A 20,996-nucleotide genomic window follows, 5' to 3' on the forward strand; every position below is an offset into this window, starting at 1 on the left:
AAGAATGCAATCCAGGGACAAAGACAGACATGGAAAACAGACATACACAATAAAGAACATAAAACAACCAAAGAAGACTGACACTTGTAGACCCATACCACAGAGACAAGGTGACCTTCGAAATTGATTAACAAATGTAATGAATGTTTTTTTAGGTTGCAACAGGGAATGTAAGTCTCGTCATGTGTAACTATACCAATAATAAATGACAAGTATATGTTTCTACATGATAATTCCCTACTTGCGGAGCTCGGGATGCAGCCATATTTTATCCTGTTTTTGCAGAGTTACCTCCCATAAGAGCAGGTGTAATTTCGAAGTCTCACTAATTGATGTTCGATTCGGGTGCAGAAAAAAAGAGGTAACTCAAATGAAAATGGAATCCCCAGGAGACAAACACAACTGCGTTTCTAAAATTTACAGGGTGCTTCATTTTGTTGGTAGGTTACATAAGGATGATTTTCATTTGTATCCCAGGTGAAGAAAATTTACGGCAGGGTCAGCAGGAGAAATTCCCTTTTGACTTTCGAGATATCTAAAGTATTGTCGACATCGAATGGAAAACCTTACGTGTTCTGAATAGACACCTGCTCCAAAGGGAGATAAATGTTGACAAAATGTTGGTCAGCAAGTCAGGAATAGTATTAAGAAAAATTATAAAATAGAAGACTCTGCATTGTAATGCAGAGTTTTGAGATGCTGGAATTAACAAAGAACAGATAACAAGACTTACATGTCCTATTATTTCATTTACATGGCTATCACTGTACCATAAAATGATGACAAAAAGGCCTATGAAATTTAACAGGTGGTCAAAACATGGGATGAATTTTCAAGCATTCTTTTCTATAGAGCATCCATTTCAATTTAAAATTTGAATGGATGACATATACTTACTACAGTTTTAGTTAATAAGGCAATAAATCAACTAATATGTAAAAATATTGTAAATAGAAAGTAAAAGGAACTAAAAAAAAATTATCATAAAATAACTTTGTGAAATTTTTGACAGTTTCTAACTTTTTTAAAAATTAGTAGTTATTCTTTCTAATGCAGAATATGATTTATCATAAGCAACAAGCAAAAAACTTAGAAGAACAGAAAAAAAAGAATAGTGAGGGTAGGAATTTTGATTTTAAAAACTGTAATTAAGCTTCAGAGCAGAAATGACCAGGCCTGGGTTTCACAAAATACCTAAAATTGAGAACTTTCTAAAAACCCTTGAGGTTTCTTGAAATCTTCAATTTCCACGTTAAAGCGATCCAATTGGCCAAAATTTGAATTGAGTAAGAATTTAAATTAAATTTCAATTTGAGATTTTTTTTATGAAACCAGACACTGAACATAAACCCACCACCATCATCTGATTCTGCACCATACACCTCCACGATGGGGTCACCAGTACTGGAGCTCCCTCTAGTGGAAGGTGATGTTGTCAAGGTAACAGTAGAAGTTGTTGCTGTAGAAGAAACTGGAGATTTTGTTTTCAAATCAGTACCTGATTTCGATATTTTTGGTATTTTTGGAAGTGGCCCATACGCTTTCTGCCCGGGTGGCGTGTATGGTCGTTTTTCCTGTTGGCGAGTCTTTTCAACACTGTTTAGTTTGTGTTTCTGGCGAGGGTCACGACTGACATCAACCTCAGCTGCATGAGACTTCAGTTTTTGACGCACAATGACAGCCAGTAACATATGTGGACGATTTCTCTCCAGACCTTAATAAGAAATGTAATTATGAAGTTATTTGTAGTAATTTTCTAACAAAATGTTTGGTTGAAATAAAACATCTGATATTGTACAATGTATTACATGGTGCAGCTTGATATAACAGCAGAGGTCAGAGCATAAAAGCTTGATACAGCTCTGGATTTTCATTGCAACTAAGTATTAGACAGAGGGTAAGAATTTGACCAGAACCAAAGCGACCCTATTCTGGACTTCAGCTCCTAGAGCATTCACACTCCTAAAATCAATCCTAGCTTTCCTTTCGTGGTATGGACCATTCTGGTGCAATTCCAAAGAGGTACATTCACTTATAATCAATTTATGGTCTGGATATAATGAAAATGTTTCTGGTCACATTTCGGACCTAATTCCTAGTCTTCAATTATCAGAAATAGCAATGTAGCACAAATAAATGCAATGCTGTTGATATATGTACATGTTAAGGATGAAACGATTCATCGCAATATCGATATATCACAATACTTTTGGTCATGATACGATTTGATACATTTCACTGATGTATCGATACAATACGATACATGTCAAAAAAGAAAATACAACTTTTTTCAAACAATTAATGAAATTACTATGCAAATAGTAAAGTAGGACAAGTCTTGTGAGGAAAAATCCATTAATATTTGTTAAAATTGAAGTTATATACTCTAGGAATGTAACCTGGTCCAACAAAATTCATTATTTTTAAATCTGTTGAATATTTTGTATTCCAAATTGAAGAAAATATGTAAGACAACATGCTGTTGTGTATCATATCAAAATGTATCGTATCGTCACCCTTGTTTCACAATACGTATCATATGGTGAGGTAGGTGTATTGTTACAGCCCTAGTACATGTAAGAGAAACAATACCCTGAATTATACAAGTGGCCTTTGTATACATTGATATTTATACATTTCAACAAATGGCCAAATCAGCCTTTGTATGCCAGAGTCTATAGTGTACATTTCAACTAACCTATTTCAACAAATGGCCAAATCAGCCTTTGTATGCCAGAGTCTACAGCGCACATTTAGGCTTACCCTGTTCAACAAATGGCCTGATCACTGTTGGTATTTTGCTGTGAGATGCCAGGGGCAGAATATAGAAATCTTTTATGTACTTTGAGACGCTCCCTACCACTCCACATCTAGATCTACTGTTTAGGTAAGAGTATAAGTTTATGTAGGAAGTCTTCTCTTCATTTGGTCCAGGAATAAATCTTAAAACTATTATATCCTGTAAATATACAAAGTTTAAAAAAGAAGTTACATATGTTTACCCTACCGGTGCACCTGGTCCATGCTCCCAGTTTTTAGTGGAGTCCGAGTTGCTCATTTACTTATATTGCTTTGTATGTATGATTTTAGTTACTTCATGTTCTTTGTTGTGTATGTCTGTTTTTTCCATGTCTGGTCTTTGTCCCTGGATTACATTCTTTTGATTACCGCTATAACCTTGGTTCCCTTGATTACTCTCTCATAACAAATAATTTTTAATAACTTGGGACTAAATTTGAAAAAAAAAAAACATGCACAAAAGATCATATTTGAGCAGGTTGACAAAAACTATTAAATGTTTTTGCATTTAAGAATTTCTTCAGGAGAGAGTATTCCTTCAATCAATCTTCCAAGTGTAGTCAATGCATTGCATATGCTTTTCATGCAGGTCTTACAAGTTTACTTTAACTGCAGAGCTGCCAACCCAAAGTTATGAAAAATAGTGAGGAATAGACAATATTGTTTTGTAAAGTATCTACAGTAGCTCGATCGAAAACCAAGAGGCTCATTTTGTATTGTAAAATACATTACAGGCAAACGCTAAAAAGACTGCAAAGCTGATTTTAATCATTTTAAAAATTTTGATATCAGAAACAACAAGAAAAAATAACTTCATTTTTTTCCACTAAAAAATCCGAGATCATAAGATTTCTTCCTGATTTGTAAGAAGTATTTCAATGGCCAAAAAAGTAGAAGATTTACGCTAAAATAGTAAGGCTTGGCAGCTATACAAACGACAAAAAAAAAACTTTACCTAATCTGAAGGAAGTAGACCTAGGGTATGGGACACAACTCATACAAATAATTGGAACATTTTTATTCAGCATTTTCATGTAAGCATCTGAGTAACTTTGGATTGACATCATTCTGTTTCAAATGAAAGCCTGGTTATCTTTGGTGAAATTGAATATGATACAAACATATCGCTGATTTCAAGAGTTATTTCCCTTACCTTAGGTCTACCTCCTTAATACAAGGATTAACTACCAGGGAACAAGAATAAACTTCATGACCTCCTACATGTACATGTAATATGTATGAAGTTCCCTGATACTGAAAACCCATAACATTTTTGCACTGTCTTTTTCCTATGATTTCTGCAATCAATCTACTTTCGTGCAGCTTTAAACTTGCAATCTTTCCCCAAATTGCATTAGAATGTTCTTTGAAGAAAATATTTATATGAGTTTAATTTTCCCGTGAAAATAGCAAAAAGTAAAATTGCGAAAATTTTACAGTTTATAGTAGATGATATCATAGAAATTATATATTACCTTCGTCCCAACTTTTCTCATCTTGGCCAGGTAATCGAACACCTGATCAGGTGATATCCTCCCACATACATGTATAGTGTCAGGTATATTCTATTAACAGAAAACAAAACTATACCTTCATGGTAAATCAAAGACAAAAACAAAACCAAGGAGTCAAGATACGTAGACAAAGCAATGAAAATACAGAGAGAAACACAAACAACATACAAAATACAAAATAAAATTGTTAAAAACTATCCATAAATGAGCAACCTGGACTTGTTAAACATGTTAAATTGATAACAATTTTAGATTTTCTTTAAACATTGTCCAACATTTATTTAACTGTAAGTATGGAAAAGAGAATAATCAAGTGAATACTGTGCCATTCAGTAATAATAAATTGACAAACTCAAATATAATTCTTAAACATTTTCTTCTAAATTAGTTTTACCTGAAATGTTTTTTTTTTAACTTGTGGCTAATGTATTGACATCTGAAGGAAACAGGTGTTTTTGAAACGTTTTCAGTGTGTGTTAAAGGCAAGTGTGAATCCAGCATGACTTTAAATGCCATCATGTAAATTATCTGCTTTTTTTCCTACTACATGTTCTAACTAGTTTTGTCTTTTGTTCAGCTTTCCATTACAGCTTTTAAATCACTAGTACTTTTAAAAAGTCTAGAACAAACCAGTTTATCTGAAGGCCCGGACACCCTGTAAGCTGTAGTAACAAACTTAGCCACATCCTGCATCGAGATGAATCCTTTCCAAACTTGTGGTCCCTTGGGTGTAAAGTCAGGCTTCTGTTCAAGGCCAGACTGTAAAGCAGAATCTGGTGATCTACAATGGAAACATTCACCCATCAAATAATAACTAGAACATACTGCAATCTAAAGTGCAGAAAGTAACAAATGAGGAGGTCAGGAAAAGTGCTGGAATAAAAACGATAAGCACTCAAATTAAAAGAAGAAGATGGAAATGGTTGGGCCAAGCGCTAAGAATGGAAAACACCAGGCATGTAAAACTAGCTATTTCATGGACACTTGAAGGAAGAAGAAAGAGAGTGTCCCAAAGAGATATGGAGAAAAACAATAGAAAGATTGAGACAAGATCATAGCTTCCAATCATGGACTGACACAACAACTGTAGCAAAAGATAGACAAAGATTGAGAGGACTTGTTAGTGGCCCGATTATCCTACTGACACAACCACTGTAGCAAAAGATAGACAAAGATTGAGAGGACTTGTTAGTGGCCCGATTCTCTTACTGACACAACCACTGTAGCGAAAGATAGACAAAGATTGAGAGGACTTGTTAGTGGCCCGATTCTCTTACTGACACAACCACTGTAGCGAAAGATAGACAAAGATTGAGAAGGACTTGTTAGTGGCCCGATTCTCCTACTGACACAACCACTGTAGCGAAAGATAGACAAAGATTGAGAGGACTTGTTAGTGGCCCAATTCTCCTACTGACACAACCACTGTAGCGAAAGATAGACAAAGATTGAGAGAACTTGTTAGCGGCCCGATTCTCCTAACGGGGAGACTGAATTCAATCTAGTTAGTCATACTGCAATTATTCTTTTTGAGTTACCAAAATGCATTGACAGAATATGATATAAGGTCACTGATGGTATATAATACTTTGGCTCCGCCTACTTTCCTACCCTTGCATGAATCACCTGTTGATCCTGAAAAATAGAAGAGACCACAAAATTTTGAACACCAAAGTCCTAATTAACCCTGATGACTTGGATGTTATCTGATTAGCTCCAAAAGGACCAAACTCAGACATAACAAACCTATACTGTTTGTGGAGATGAGCAGTAACATACATGGATCTAATATAATTAAACACTTTGGAACCAGTAGAATAATATACAGAAACAAGAGGCTCCCAGGAGCCTGAATCGCTCACCTTCTTAAATTTTGCCTTTCAAAGGCAATAAATTAAACAAGAAGTTGTCCAACAATTTTGACTAAAGAAGTCTTTGGTAGGACTATCACAAGATCTTTCCAACAATTGAAAGGTTCTTTTAATCTATCATAGTTTTGAAGATATTGACTGAAAACTATTAAAAAAAAATCATTTTTCCCCTTTCAAGGGCAATAACTCTTACAAGAAGTCTGAAGACTTTTGCAGTTCTAATAAATCATATCTGCTATTGAAAGAATTTGAATAAACCCAACGGTTTAGGAGATATATGTGAAAAACTACTGTCTGACCCCTATGTTCTATTTTTAGTAATGATGGCCATCAAAAACCCCCACATCAGTTCTATGCAGTATACCCCAAGGAACATCTATACCAAGTTTGGTTTCAATTGGTCAAGTAGTGTCAGAAGAGAAGATTTTGGAAAGAAATAACATTAAAAAAAGCAAAAATCGTTGAAAAAGGGCAATAACTCCAACATGGCTTAATGGATTAAAACCAAAATTTGACCTGAGATAGATCTCATCATGCTGAACACTTTTACCAGCGTCAAAATTCAGCTAAACCTAACAGTTCAGGAAATATATGCGAAAAAATACTGTCTGACCCCTATGTTCTATTTTTAGTGATGGCGGCCATGTTTTTTGACGAATCAAAAATCCCCACTTCAGTTCTATGCAGGATACCCCAAGGAACATTCATACCAAGTTTGGTCCTAATTAGTCAAATAGTTTCAGAGGAGAAGAGTTTTATATTGTTAACGACGACGACAGGTGAGCTAAAAATGCACTTTGAACATCAACTGCAAATTGGTAATAAATGGAACTATGATATTTCAAACAGTTACATCTGTAAGTAAACTGAAAATGCCTACTTATTTACCTATCCTAACCTATGTAAGGGAAAAACCACAATTTAATTCAGTATTGTGGGTTAATACAAAAATTTTAGACATTATGCTCTATTTGAAATTGTTAGGGCATATTAAAATAAGTACAGACCTAACAATCACTGTGGAATCAGCAACGCCCTCTGTTGGATCTGGTACCTGTTCCTCATGCTTCTGTTCTTTGACTCTTCTTTCTTCTTCCTCCATCTGTTCCTTCTTTGCTTTCTGCACAGCTTTTAAAACTTCCTTCACAATATCCTCTGCTTTTTTATTGTCCTCTGCAGTTTTTATCGTTACTTTTTTATCACTGGAGCTTGGCTCCTCAATTCTAACTTTGTGAGCAACTCTCACTTTTTTTGGTGTTGTGTCTTTCATAGGTGGCGCTTCTTTTCCTGTACAGATTCGACAGTTTAGATCAAACAGGTGGTTTTTGTGTTGTGACGTTGTGTCTCCGATCAGACCACCAATAAAATCAACTGCCGATTTCTCTGACTTGGAGTCCTTAACCTTGGATTTTTCCACACCATGGTCCTGAAAATTTCAAAATACATTTAAACCTTGATAGCTTGAACTTCAAGGGACCATTGAAATGTCTTCAAGTTATCAGGAGTTAAGGAAACTGAAGTTTGAAGATTTCCGGGTTTTATTTTGTTACCGGTCCAAGTTTATAATTAAAAATAGCTTTCATCCTATAGTGTTTAGTTAGTTCTTGGATATTTTGGACTTTTTATGAGCAACTCAGCGGGTGTTTCTAGAAAAACAGAGGACGCTTACCCTACCAGTGCCCCTGGTCCATGCTCCCAGTTTTTAGTGGAGTCCGAGTTGCTCATTTACTTTTTTGACTTTGTCTATGATGTTAGTTACTTTATGTTCTTTGTTGTGTATGTCTTTTTCCATGTCTGGTCTTTGTCCCTGGATTGCATTCTTTTGATTACCGCTATAACCTTGGTTCCCTTGATTATTCTTTCATTCCCTTTCAGAGAAACTTTGTGGATATATTTTATAAAAACTTTTAGAGTTTAAGTTCGTTTTTCAGTTCATTTTCCAACTGGTCAGTTTGAGTGTTCAAACAATCAAAGTTTTTTTGTGAAATTTGACAGTTCTAACAGTTAATATTGGGTACTCTGAGCTTTTAGGTATAACACTGCATCCCCAAGTTTTAGCCAGAGTATGAAACAATAACTCAAGTCTTCAAAATTGGGACCAGCTCAAGCCAATGCTGGTCAAAATAGTGGCAGGCTTGCAGAAATTTTGCTTCCAAGCCAATGCAGCCTATATAAAATTCTTTTCAGATTTAGGATAGGGGCTTGTTGTCTGAAATTTTAAAGGGCAAAGACTGATCACTCAATATAAATTTATTTATTTCATTTCTGATGAATTGAGCAGGCAATTTTTATTTACAAAAATTACAAATTACATAAGAATACATGTATTAACATAAAATTCACATTAAACCGTACACAATGACCTCCTAATTGAACTAATTTGGAAGAAAATTAGGAAAAAATACATCTGGGATCATCTGATGAATCCCTCACCTTGGTTGTTCAGGTAATCTTCAGAGTGACATTTTTTTAAAACCCAGTTTTACCCAGTAATTCATACTGTTTGTGCTCATTTTATCTGATTACTTTGATCAAGAAAAAAAAATGTCTATTTAAGGTTACCCTACCTACCCAATTTTTTCATACCATCCTAGCACATTTTATTGTTTTTTGTTAAATGCTGCCAAGCTACCCTTTTTTCAATTGAGCACTATCAAAGTAAAGAAATCCCCCCATATGTGTCTATTTATTTTTTGTTTTTAAATATAATAATTTTACCAACCAACCTACCCCTTTTTTCATCAAATACAACCATAAACAGACATATTTTTTGTCTTGGCCTAATACAGCAACTATGTACCTCTAATGTGCTCATATCCTCTTTGTCATCCAAAATCTCTTCTCCTTTGTGAGTTTTCTTCACAAAATGTACCCCTTCCTTCAGAGTTTCTTTTTCAGCTTGTACAATCATGTCCAGTTCCTGAAAAAAAAAAAGATAGGTCAATGGTCCATTAACAAAAAGTGTAATGAATACCCCATACATTTTCATGATCAAACTAAGTATATAAAAGTGACACAAAATAGTTAATTTTCATCACTCAAATTTACTAAACTAGAAAGTTATGGACTTGTTGGCCTACATACAAAACTAATTTAGTTTTCGTACCATTGGTTTGTCAAAGCATTAAAATTCAAGTTTGCTCTTTACCAGATTGTTCAAGGTGACTGATATCTTACAATTTTTTTTTTCAGCAATTAAAAATTATAAAGAATTCATTTTAAAGAGGTTTCTTTAATCTTTCCATTGGTAGTAAATTCACATGGTTAAACAAACAGAAAGACACAATGATTAACAGCTTACTGAGGTATAGTTCAGGAAAATGAAAATTTTGATATTTCTTCCTCAAGACATAGGTACATTCCTTTAGTCATTAATTTATTGTTAATAAAAGTAATTATTTTTTATTATTATTAGTAGTAAAAATAAGTAAATCATGAAAATTCAATTGTTTTACAGCTAATGATAGATCAGCAGACTTTCCTTACATGTTTAGTCTCGAATTCTCTCCACTTTGCCAGCTCTCTGGAGGCCAATTCATCTGGTGTCATCCTGACCAATCTAGTAGGCTTCAGCTCACCGTTCAATATCTTCCTGAATAGACCCTGTAAAATAGGATGATGATAATAACAGTAACAGACATGGTTTTACAGAGCCAATAAAAAAGGTGGAAATTGTCAAAATCAGAAGTAACAATACGGTAAAAAAAGAACCACAACCATTAATTCTGTATTTGTAAAGCAGAAGAAAATCATATCTGCAATAAGAATGATAGTGCTATTGTGTATGGTTTTGTTGTTAATTTGGATTACAAAAGATGTTGTCATTTTCACAAAAATTCAAAAGTGTAAAATCAATCCTCAGTTAAGATGTCACCTTAGAAAGTAGTACAAAATTTGTGACATTGTAACCTACAAATATTTTCCACTTCTTCAGAAATGAAGATCTGATTTCATAAGGAAATACAGGGAAGGAGATCAAGTGGGCTTCAGCCCTTCATGTTTAAAATATCTTCCTGAACATCGTACAACATCGGTAAAACAAGGGACAACCATCTACTCTGACTAACTTATCCTGAAGGGTTTCGTTATTTATTTGGGTATTAAAAGCTGAAGACCTTAATATACATGTAATAGAAATGGGGAAGCTGGTATTGACAAAACCAAAAGCAAATATACATTACAAGTGTTTAGTTCAGACAGGTTTTTGCATATTCAGGGTTCCATGTAGTAAAATGTGGTCAGAGTTGTCAACACTGAACAAATACAAATCTTGCATTTTGTGCAAAATTCAATTATAAAAAATTATAGAGGTCCTTTAACTCATTGCAGCCAAGCTTTAAATTCTTAATTTGAACTATAAAAGCTAATAAACCAATCATTTATTTCAGGCAGTCTATCAGTAAATGTAAATTGTAACCTCTCATACTTGGATAAATTATGGAAGCACAGATTTATAATGCACATTGTTATCATAGTTTGTTTTTGCCCACATAAAATATATGTCTCTCTATGAGGATTAATAACTCCCTAAAAATTCAGTGCATAAAACGTTTTTGGTAATATATCCCGACAACATATCATGTCCTCACCAATCAAAATGTTTCCTCATCTTGAGCAGCTATTTCTGTGGAAATATTGTGCTTACAAAAGTGTGACTGACAGACAGGCAAAACAATGTCTCCCCATCTAAGTCAGGTAGAAATAATTATTTTACTTCCAATAACGACAGTAAGATAACAAACCTTGTTCTTCACATCCTTTATGTTAAATATCAGACTACGATATTTATTCTTATACTTGTGCCCTGCATCCTTAAAATAGCCATACAGCTCATTCTCAATGTCTAGAGCCAGGGACTTGATCTCACTTAATGATAACATTACATCATCAGCTTTCTCTGCCCTATAAAATCAAAAATAGGATTGGGTGAATGTGGTATCGAGAGCACATAGGCAGTAGACAAATATATTCAAGAAAATGTTCTGAACTTATTTTAAAAATCCTCATCTTGAATTTTTCTTTAAAATTTTTTGCTAGCTCAACCATAAATCACTGATGGGTTAAACTAAATGGGGCTCATTAAGAGAAAAATTAAACCTCCTATATTGAGCATTAAATCTATATAATCTTGCTTTTATATTCATGATTAGATACTTCTTTGAAATTTTTCATCTATCAAAGCTATGAATACTGTGATTATAATGAACTCCAATCACAGTATGTCATCTTAATCACTAACTTGTATTCAAAGAGACTGAGCCATCATAAATAAAGTTCCTAGATTTATATCCAACATTTTTCAAGACCTGGTCAGGTCGGCCAGGCGAGCTAAAAATTACATCATTTCATCGACCACCTGTGACAGTCCTTTGATTAAACATTAGCTTTAAAACCTTAATTTCCTATTTGCAAGCATGTCTGCAACATTTTAAAACATTTACATATATAGGAATGCTTCCTTGACTGGTTTAAAAGTTTTATGATACAATAGTTAATGGACATGTGACACAGCTCGGTCATGATAAATGGAAAGAAATGTTTTCCTTTTATAAATTTTCAACACAATGCAATTAACAAGAATATCTATAAATACATTATTAATCATTATTAAAAAACTTAAATTTGTTCATAATTCATACATAAAAATATACTTTCAAAGTATTAAAATCGTTTATTATCATGACGCTCATAATACACAATACAAGCATTGCATGATTTCGATAATTCCAGAATTCAGCTACAAAATTTTAAAATCAATTGGTTGGCAAACGCTTCAGTTGGGCATCTCTTTAATTACACAGGTCTATGCCTTAATCAAATGATTAAAAAAATCATTTCTTTCACTTCACTTTCCACAGAACACTAACCTTGAAGCCAGAGCATCCCTGAGTGACTTCCTAACATTTAATCTTACAGGATCAGGACCAGCATCCTCAGTCTTTGCTGAAGTTTTATCGCCATCCTTCTTCCCAGACGAACTGTCAGTTTTGCTGCTGTCTTTCTTACTATGATTAGAGTGTTTGTCACTATGTTTGTGACCATGTGATTTCCGGTCTTTGTCTTTTGAGGAGTCAGAGTGAGATTTCCGCCTATCATGTGATGAATCGTTTCTTTTGTCTTTACTACTGTCTCTGTGGTGTTTTTTGTCACCATGACGATCTTTGTTGCTATGGTGCGATGAGTGTTTACTTTCACTTTTACTGGATTCTTTGGGTTTCTCGTTCTCTGTACCTGCAGTTTTTAAATGAGAAATCATGAAATTATAACTATCATACATGTACCATCACAAGAATTTTGCTAATCAAATTAGATTGTAAATGTGACAGACTCTCTAAATGTGAGAAATATAGGGACAAAGCAACATTGAATCCTTCATATGTAGATCCTCTGTCAAAACATTAATGGCACAATATCTTTCTGTGGGAAGTGACTATGCATTTATGATGCGATTGAAGGACATCATGTGTAATAGGCAGTCTAACATATTCCCATTGATTGAGACACCAGCTAAATAACAATAACAATGTATTATCAATTAAGTTAAGGAGGTAGACCTAGGGTATGAGACACAACTCTTACAAATTATTGGAACGTTTGTATTCAGCATTTTACATCAATCTCATGTAAGCATCAAAGTAACTTGGACTAATTTTATTCTGTTTCAAATGAAAGCTTGATAAGCTTTGGTGAAATTAAATATGATACAAGCATATCACTGATTTCAAGACTTATGTCCCTTACCCTATGTCTACCTCCTTAAATGAAGACTAAGAAGAGGTAACATTTTTAGCGGGTGCTAATTTTGGCATATTTTAGCGGTCTGTCTAATATGCAAAATTTAATTCCGCAAAATATTTACTCAGGGCTTCAGTACTTAGTGCACCATTTATAATCGTCAAAATTAGAAACACCAAAATTTTGTGCATACCTTATTGCCTCTAAAACACCAAAATTTTACACCTGCCAAAAAAACATCCATAACATAGTATTTGAATCAACCCAATTAATTCTCATTGCAGTGCTAAGAATTTCTAAAAAAAAAATTTGCAATCCAAGCAAAGTTTGCCAAGAAAATCAACTTTGCCACAACAGGAATTAACAATCAGAGCTTAACATAGGGTGACTTCCAAATGTCACATGTGACAGCAAATTGACATTTCACAGCCTTATTGATATGCAATGAGTGTGTTATCTTTCATGTTTTTAAGTGTATTCTAATAGGATAATTATTTGAAAATATTGAATAAAACAAATGTGATAACAATTGCTATAGTACACTATGATGTAACAATTTAAATCTAAAATAACTAAAATGGGAGCAGTTTCCAACAGAAATCGTGAATTTATTTTTTCAGCAAAAAAATCCTCACACAAAATAAATATAGTATATGAAGGCAATAACTTCCAGTTTATAAATACTCACTAATAATCTCATGTTTGGGCCTCTTTATTGTTGGACAAAGAACAGAATATGATGGATTTTTCTCTAACCAGGCACACAGCTCTGCCTCTGTGGGAGCTTTGTCTCCTGTCAGTATTTTCCCTGTTGTCTTCTCAATCACAACAATTCTCTTGTCACCTACCAACTGGAACAGAAGACCAAACTCAGTGAAAGATTAACAACAAAATGTGTTTTTCTGAAAGATTTTAAATTATTCAGAGTAGAATTTTTTTACTCATCTCTTTTCTGTTTATATGTAAGATTCTTAAGTAAACTTGTTTTTGGAAGACTACATCTTACGTCTGCTTCATGACTGTGTAGAATTTATAGTGAGCATATCCTTAATCTATCGTTTTTAATGAAAAAAGTTTTAATGTATTAAAAAACTAAATTTGTGATCAAGAATAACCTCTCATCTCATGCAGGTGAATTACTTTATAATTGGGAAACCATAAAACATGCAAGGCATTTTACAAATAAACAACCATTTTATATTAAGATTTCTGAGGCTCCTTTCAGACTTTACAATATCTTAGGCTATTAATAAGACAGATAAAGGACACCCAGATTAATTCTATGAGAAAGCCTCAGAGTTGCATCCCTTTGAAATCTGAGTTGTCTCCCCTTAATAAAGCATGCAGAATCCTACCTTGCTTCTCTTCTGATTATAAAAATACCAAAATAAGTACACTGTTCAGCATAATTAATAAGCTCAGTATGTAAATAAAAGCATGCAAAAAGTGAGAAAAAAAACTTGAATAGAAATTAATTAAACCTTATAGTAGAACATCAAATTACATTGATTTTATAAATCTATTACATCCGCTTCAAATGTTACACAATGTGGCTGTGTAGTCTACATTTTAATCCTCCAGCCCTATGCTTGATCTTGTAAAAAATTTATTCATCTCTATAAATTACACATAATTCAGTGCAATGGATAGATAGAGCTAAAAGCTGACTGGTCATTTAAGGAGGTAGACCTAGGGTAAGGGACATAACTCTTAATATTAGTGATTTGTTTGTATCGTATTCAATTTTACCTTAGCCTTTCAACCTTTTAATTGAAACAGAAAGAAATCAATCCAAGTTACTTGCATGCTTACATGATATTAATGTAAAATGCATAACACAAATGCTCCAATAATTCAAAAGAGTAATGCCCCTCAGCTTTGGTCTACCTCCTTAAATGATTCAGATATCTATCTAAGAAGAAACCTTCCCTACATCATAAAAATAAGTTCTTCTTTAAAACAACAGATTTAGAAGACCACTGTAATTATATGGACACATTTTAATACTTGTAGCTATCAGTTGTAATTACATGTAACTTAACCTCTAATTTAACCTAAAAACGTATGCATTCAAACTTAAAATACCAACAGTATATCTGTAAGATTGCAGTTTTTCAGTGGTACCCTGCTGTGTTGAAGTGTAAGGCAGAATTCTACCAACAGAATTACATGTATTCAAATTACTCAGAAGTATATGTACTTTTTTTTTGTAACAAGCCTAACTAGATTTGCATTAGACCAATTTGAAATAGAGAGATAACGATTTGAATACAAATCTAAGTTGACTACTGAGTGTTTTAAATAGCTCTAGGTAGAATTTTGCCCTAGATTTTACTATTGTCCCCTACTTGATAGTTTTAATGACCACACAATGGATGGCTATTCAAGCTGAAATGACTGTGTCAAAAAATGCCACAGGTGTTCTCTTGAAATTAAATTTGACACATTGATCAAATGTAGAGCAGATTTCTACCAAGATGGCTATCTACTTTACCCATAAACCTAGCTCAATTTGAATTGAAATCAGTATCATTTCAAATTGCCATAACTGATATTCTTTGATAGCTTTTTTGCAAATGTGCAAGTTTATGGAGAGCTTTTCCTAACTGCCGACTGAAGATGAAATTAGAAGCAAGAAAAATATGGGAACTTCAAATTAAATGACCTTTTAACTGGGTGATGAATCCAAGAAAATGATGTTCAAAAGTTACTGAATGATTAGAAGACTAAATAATCATACCATTTAAAACCAAAGCTATTACAACAATGTCTAAATAAAGCATAGCAGGAAACATTTTTGTGGGTATTTCATTTTCTCAGTTTCTCAAAATTAAGATTTAAGCTGCATTTCGTTTTTAAAATGAAATTTAGATATTTTTCAAAGACACCTAGAATTAAATTTGCATAGGTTTCGTTTACAATTTACTTGTCCTTTCAAAACTGCAAAAATTTCCTGTATACAGTATGCATTGTACAACAGCAAGGAAATTAATGGTCTTACCTTGATGGGCTTCTGAAGAAATCAATTGAAAAAAAAATGAACTAAATAAGATTTAGTATTAAAAAAAAACACAAGGCTCCCAGGAGTCTAAATCGCTCACCTGGTTAATTTTTTACCTTTCAAGGGCAGTAACTTTAAAAAGAGGCTGTCTGATAATTTTGACTCAATGAAGACTTTGGTAGGACTTATCAAAATGATCCTTTCATCATCATTCTATCTATTATATTTTTCAACATAATGGTTGCTAAAACTGCTAAAAACATAGTTTCTGGCCTTTCAAGGGAAATAACTCCTACTTTTGTAGGCCTTATAATAGGAATCATGTCAGCAATAAAAGAATTTGACTAAATGGTTTTGGAGATATATAAGAAAAATTTCTGACTGACCCCTCTGTCCTACTTTTAGAAACAGCAACCACGCTTTTCCGCGGATCAAAAATCCCTACATTGGTTCTATGAAAAATATACTATGGAACATTCATGCCAAATTTGGTTACAATCAGTCAAGTACTTTAGAGGAAAAGAAATTTGAAAGAAATAATATTAAAAATAGCAAAAAAAGTTGAAAAAAGGGCAATAACTCCAGCATGGCTTAACAGATGAACACACATAGATATCATGATGCTGAACACCTTTACCTGTGTCAGAATTTGACTAAACCTATATATGCAAAAAAAACTACTGTCTATACCCTATGTTCTATTTTTAGTGACAGTAGCTATGTTTTTTGATGGAACAAAAATCCTCAAATCAGTTCTATTCAGGATACCCAAAGGAACATTCATACCAAGTTTGGTTCCAATTGGCCAAGTAGTGTCAAGAGGAGAAGAGTTTAGTAAAATTGTTAGCAACTACAATTAAGACAACAGAAACCATGTGATGGCAAAAGCTCACATGGCCTTCGGCAAGGTGACCTAAAATTGCTTGAAATTCTCTAATTTTCAGTTACTCTGTCAAATTTTGTACTTTTTGGTCATGTTCTGGTCACATTTTTGGAAAGGAAATGGTGTCCACACCCAAGAAACAAATTCATACTAAGTTGTTAATACATTCATTATTACATAGTTAATCATACATGAAAAGTTGTTTTTTGGGTGTGGACGTAGTCTTCTTGATGTAAATATGGCCGACAAAACAACAAAATTTACAATTCTCATCAGTTTTTATAGGAAAGATGTAATATTGTGACATCATTACAATGACCTTATGCCACAAAAATTAATTCACCTTATATTTATATATTTTAATATGTTACTAACAACTTTTATGTTATAAAACAAATTTGATACTTATAGGCAATATTCATAGCTTAATGCCCCTACACCTTATTTGATAGAAATTCAAGTGCAATATTTTAACTTTTATTACTCCAAATGGCCTTATTGGTTCTGTTTACCTGGTCACAAGTTTTTACTAATGACCAGGGAATCATTTCACAAAGCACTCGCAAGACATACATACATGTAAATCCTTAACAAACTTATGTAACTTACATTCACATAAGTCTTAGCTAAGCTCTGTGAAACAATGCCATGGGCAACAATACTGCACTCATTTTTGGCTTTTTTCCCTTCCAATTCTCATCTGCTTATTAAAATTCAGACGTTTTCGAGGTTTAATCCTTAAACAAGTTTGAAACCTGACACCAAGTAATCAGACAAACAATCATGGTCATGCTTTTAATTATTTGATACTGAAGGCATGGTTCTGGTTCAGCATAATAAAACATTTGTCAATTGTTCATTCAGAAAACAGAAAATGCATTACCCATCATTACCTCAGGGTAATAAATTGACTGCTCCCCTCATGACTGTTCAAGAAATATATAATGTTTAAAATTCAATAAATGAAAGTTTTATTCATAGGACCTAAGAGTTTGATACATTTTTTTTCCGCACTAATATCTAAATGAACAATAATCTCCAACAAGAGTTATCTACCTTGACTACTGGTTCCTGTTGACTATGGATAATATTCAGGGAATCCTGGGAATGATTAATGATGCACTCATTACTACAGTAAACTGAATCAGGTCTGGCTGGCTTCCCACACTTTGGTCCGATACAACGCGGTAGTTTATCCTAAGAAAGGAGGAAAATATGATACTTCATAAGAACAACAACTATTTTAACTAGATTTAGAAATGAAAGTATTACCTGATATCTTCCCCAGATCATATAATGTGATTTTAAGGAGGTAGATCCAGGATAAGGGACACAGTTGTTACAAATCATTGTAACGTTTGTATTCATAACTTTACATCAATCTTATGTAAGCACCAAAGTAACTCGGACTGATTTCATTCTCTTTCAAAGGAAAGCTTGAAAGTCTTTGGTGAAATTGAATATGATACAAACATATCACTGATTGAAAGAGTTATTTCCCTTACCCTAGGTCTACCTCCTTAATGCATATCAGTTTCCTGTTTTTCTACTTTAGATAAAGATCTAAATACATACAATGCATCTTCCACAAACTGTTTTTAAGAAAAAGGCAGGACAAAATTTATATGCAGTGAGGTTTAAGATGTCTTCCTTATTCAATGATGGAAATAGAACACCTTTTATGAAAATTAAGAAATATCACAAAGTTTGTCTTACCTCTGGCTTTTTCTGTTCCAATGATTTTCTTGGCTGAGCAATGACCTTAGCTTTATCAGGAGTAAATATACCACCAGTTTTATCCTCTTTAACAGTTTTTCCTGGTGTATTTTTATCTCCCTTAACAGATGTACTATTTCCCTTCCCGTCTTTTCCTACAACCGTAACTTTTCCTGGAGTTGACTCATCTTTTTCTGATTGCACAATTTTTCCAGATCCTACTTCAAGTTTTCCTTCAGGAACACCTTTCTTTAGAACAATAACTTGCGGTTTGTCTGCCATAGTTACTTTTTTCGGAGGAGTTGTTTCTCCAGCATTTTTCTTCACAACGATTACTTGGGGTTTTCCTGTTTTTGTATCCTTCTTTGATAAAACAGTTTCTCCCTTGTTGCCAATCATCTTATCAACTTTCACAGACTTTCCTGCACTGGACGATAGATCAGTTTTTTTATCAGAAGTAGCACCATTTTGAGGCTTAGTTTCATCAACTTTAAATTTCACCTGAAATATAACTGCTTGTATAAGTCAGTACAATGTATATGCATGAGACAGATGCTTTGTGGTTTTAAAAAATATGCATCAACATTTAAAAGGTACAAAAAAGCTATGTTTACATGCTCTTTTCACAATAGTCAAACAACCATGAAAACCTGGGAGATTGATTTTTACTTTTACACTATAAAATTCTCATTATTTTTCAAAACCAGAGAAATTAAAGCATTTAAAGAACCATATATAGAAAACCATGAAGTTTTCGAGGCAGTTTTTTTTCGCTATTTTTGAAGTAAGACCTGTAACTCGAAAAATTAACCCGTCACAATTTGTTTGTGCCTACACTAAACTTTTCATGCCCATTTTGACTCCAGAACTCTCAGTCTAGACCACTTCCCCATTACCTCATTGTAAAATATTTTTGAAAAATATCCTTCCAACCCATTTTTTCTTACTTGAAGCAGGAAATAAGATTTTTATTTTGGCCTCGGAGCTTGCTATAGAACTTAAGCTCTGCTGTTTGCTGTAAGCTAGATTATAACTCAACTAACCTGATTTCACATGGCCAAACAACAAAAGGGAAACTGGCAATATCAGTAATATATAAACAGTAAACAAATCTAAGCAACTGTATTCTAATTGGAAAATGAAAAAAACATCCATGGTAACATCGTCTTAACAATTTTGTCTCCATGGGGCTGCCTAAAGGTCTTTATCTACATTGCCAAAGTAATGGAGTCTATAAGAGCTACTATTTCACTGTACCAGTGTATGTAGTATTTTTTTAACAGCTGGAGCATGCCCAGTGTTATGAGGGTTTCCTTGTTGTTCATTGAGGACCCATGGGTGGCCTTCAGCTGAAAATTTTCCTTTGGGGTTGTTGTCTTTTTAACACACTCATCACATCCATTCTCATTATAAACAAACAAAACCATTACATGAAGTGACATTATTACTGTGAAAGTACTACTGTAACTGGGGTACCAATGTCTTGGTTTTCATCGGCCACAAAATTTGGTTCACAATGAAAATGAGAATCCTATTGATGTGTATACTGAAAACCTCAGAACCATGATTCAAGAATCCACGAATTTGTGTTTCATCCCTAATCCATGAAAATTGGTATTTACGAATTAAAGTACTATCACAGTAACTCTTTAATAGAAAAGTATGCAAGCATATCATTGTTGAAGTGGAGTGTAAACCAAACTCGATGTTGAAGGCTATCTAGAACTTAGATGGGATCTTGTCACATGAACATTTTCTCCCCTTTCTTACATAGGCAAACTATACTTACTTTGGACTTCTTGTCCATCTTCTCTTTTTTTATCAGACCTGGCATTTTGACAACCATTGCTTTCTGTTTACCTTCTGACTTCTGTTTATCTTTCCCTTTTATTAGATCAATTTTGTCTTTTTCTGAAAATTACAAAAACATTGAAAAAAAGAACAGATATGGTGAAAAGGAGTACATGCACAAGTGTATAACTTTGAATACAAAATAGTAGATACTTTCAGAGATCAACGAAAGGTCTAACACACCTTTAAGTAAGCTCTGAAAGGCCCAAACAACAAAAGCAATAAAATCCATGGTAACAGAAAGATGACACTTTTCAAAATAAAACTTAAATAAAACTATAAGCATAATAAAGACACAAAGACACATTAATGACCAACATCTGACTGTACACAAGCCTATGTCAGCACTGCGGTTAAAGTACTTTTATAAGGCCTGAAAATATCCTACCTATCCTCTACATTATCCTCCATTTCCTTTCCCCAGTCCTAAATACACCTATATATTCAGGGGACCATGAGACAGGGAAATGAAACATACTAAAATTGTCCACTTCCTTCACATTTATCACATATATAATCTTTATTATCCTCCATTTCATTTCCCCTTTCCTAAATACTCCCATATATTCAGGGGACCATAAAACAGGAAAACGAAACATACTAAAATTGTCCATTACCTTTACATT

The 20,996-nt window shown here is 33.5% G+C and overlaps 1 protein-coding gene across 6 annotated transcripts in view; it reads right to left on the minus strand.

The window, feature by feature from the left end:
- Positions 1-20,996, minus strand: part of LOC148597917 (uncharacterized) — a 51,173-nt gene that overhangs the window by 6,702 nt on the left and 23,475 nt on the right. For 4 of the 6 annotated variants that reach the window (XM_088559948.1, XM_088559944.1, XM_088559947.1 and 1 more), the window contains exons 10-23: positions 20,309-20,430; positions 18,520-19,020; positions 17,860-18,000; positions 15,921-15,932; positions 13,608-13,770; positions 12,052-12,415; positions 10,927-11,086; positions 9,671-9,787; positions 8,985-9,104; positions 7,192-7,610; positions 4,944-5,094; positions 4,275-4,364; positions 2,764-2,959; positions 1,355-1,714 (exon numbers count right to left, since the gene is read on the minus strand). In XM_088559948.1, coding sequence (XP_088416074.1) covers positions 1,355-1,714; positions 2,764-2,959; positions 4,275-4,364; positions 4,944-5,094; positions 7,192-7,610; positions 8,985-9,104; positions 9,671-9,787; positions 10,927-11,086; positions 12,052-12,415; positions 13,608-13,770; positions 15,921-15,932; positions 17,860-18,000; positions 18,520-19,020; positions 20,309-20,430 — 2,916 coding nt within the window. The remainder of the gene's footprint in view (positions 1-1,354; positions 1,715-2,763; positions 2,960-4,274; positions 4,365-4,943; positions 5,095-7,191; positions 7,611-8,984; positions 9,105-9,670; positions 9,788-10,926; positions 11,087-12,051; positions 12,416-13,607; positions 13,771-15,920; positions 15,933-17,859; positions 18,001-18,519; positions 19,021-20,308; positions 20,431-20,996) is intronic. The other 2 variants (XM_088559949.1, XM_088559946.1) reach the window with 2 other exon arrangements.

This window comes from Perna viridis, chromosome 14 (genome assembly GCF_037379345.1).
Source record: "Perna viridis isolate PV_CMFRI_1.1 ecotype Kerala chromosome 14, ASM3737934v1, whole genome shotgun sequence".
Lineage (NCBI taxonomy): Eukaryota > Metazoa > Mollusca > Bivalvia > Mytilida > Mytilidae > Perna > Perna viridis.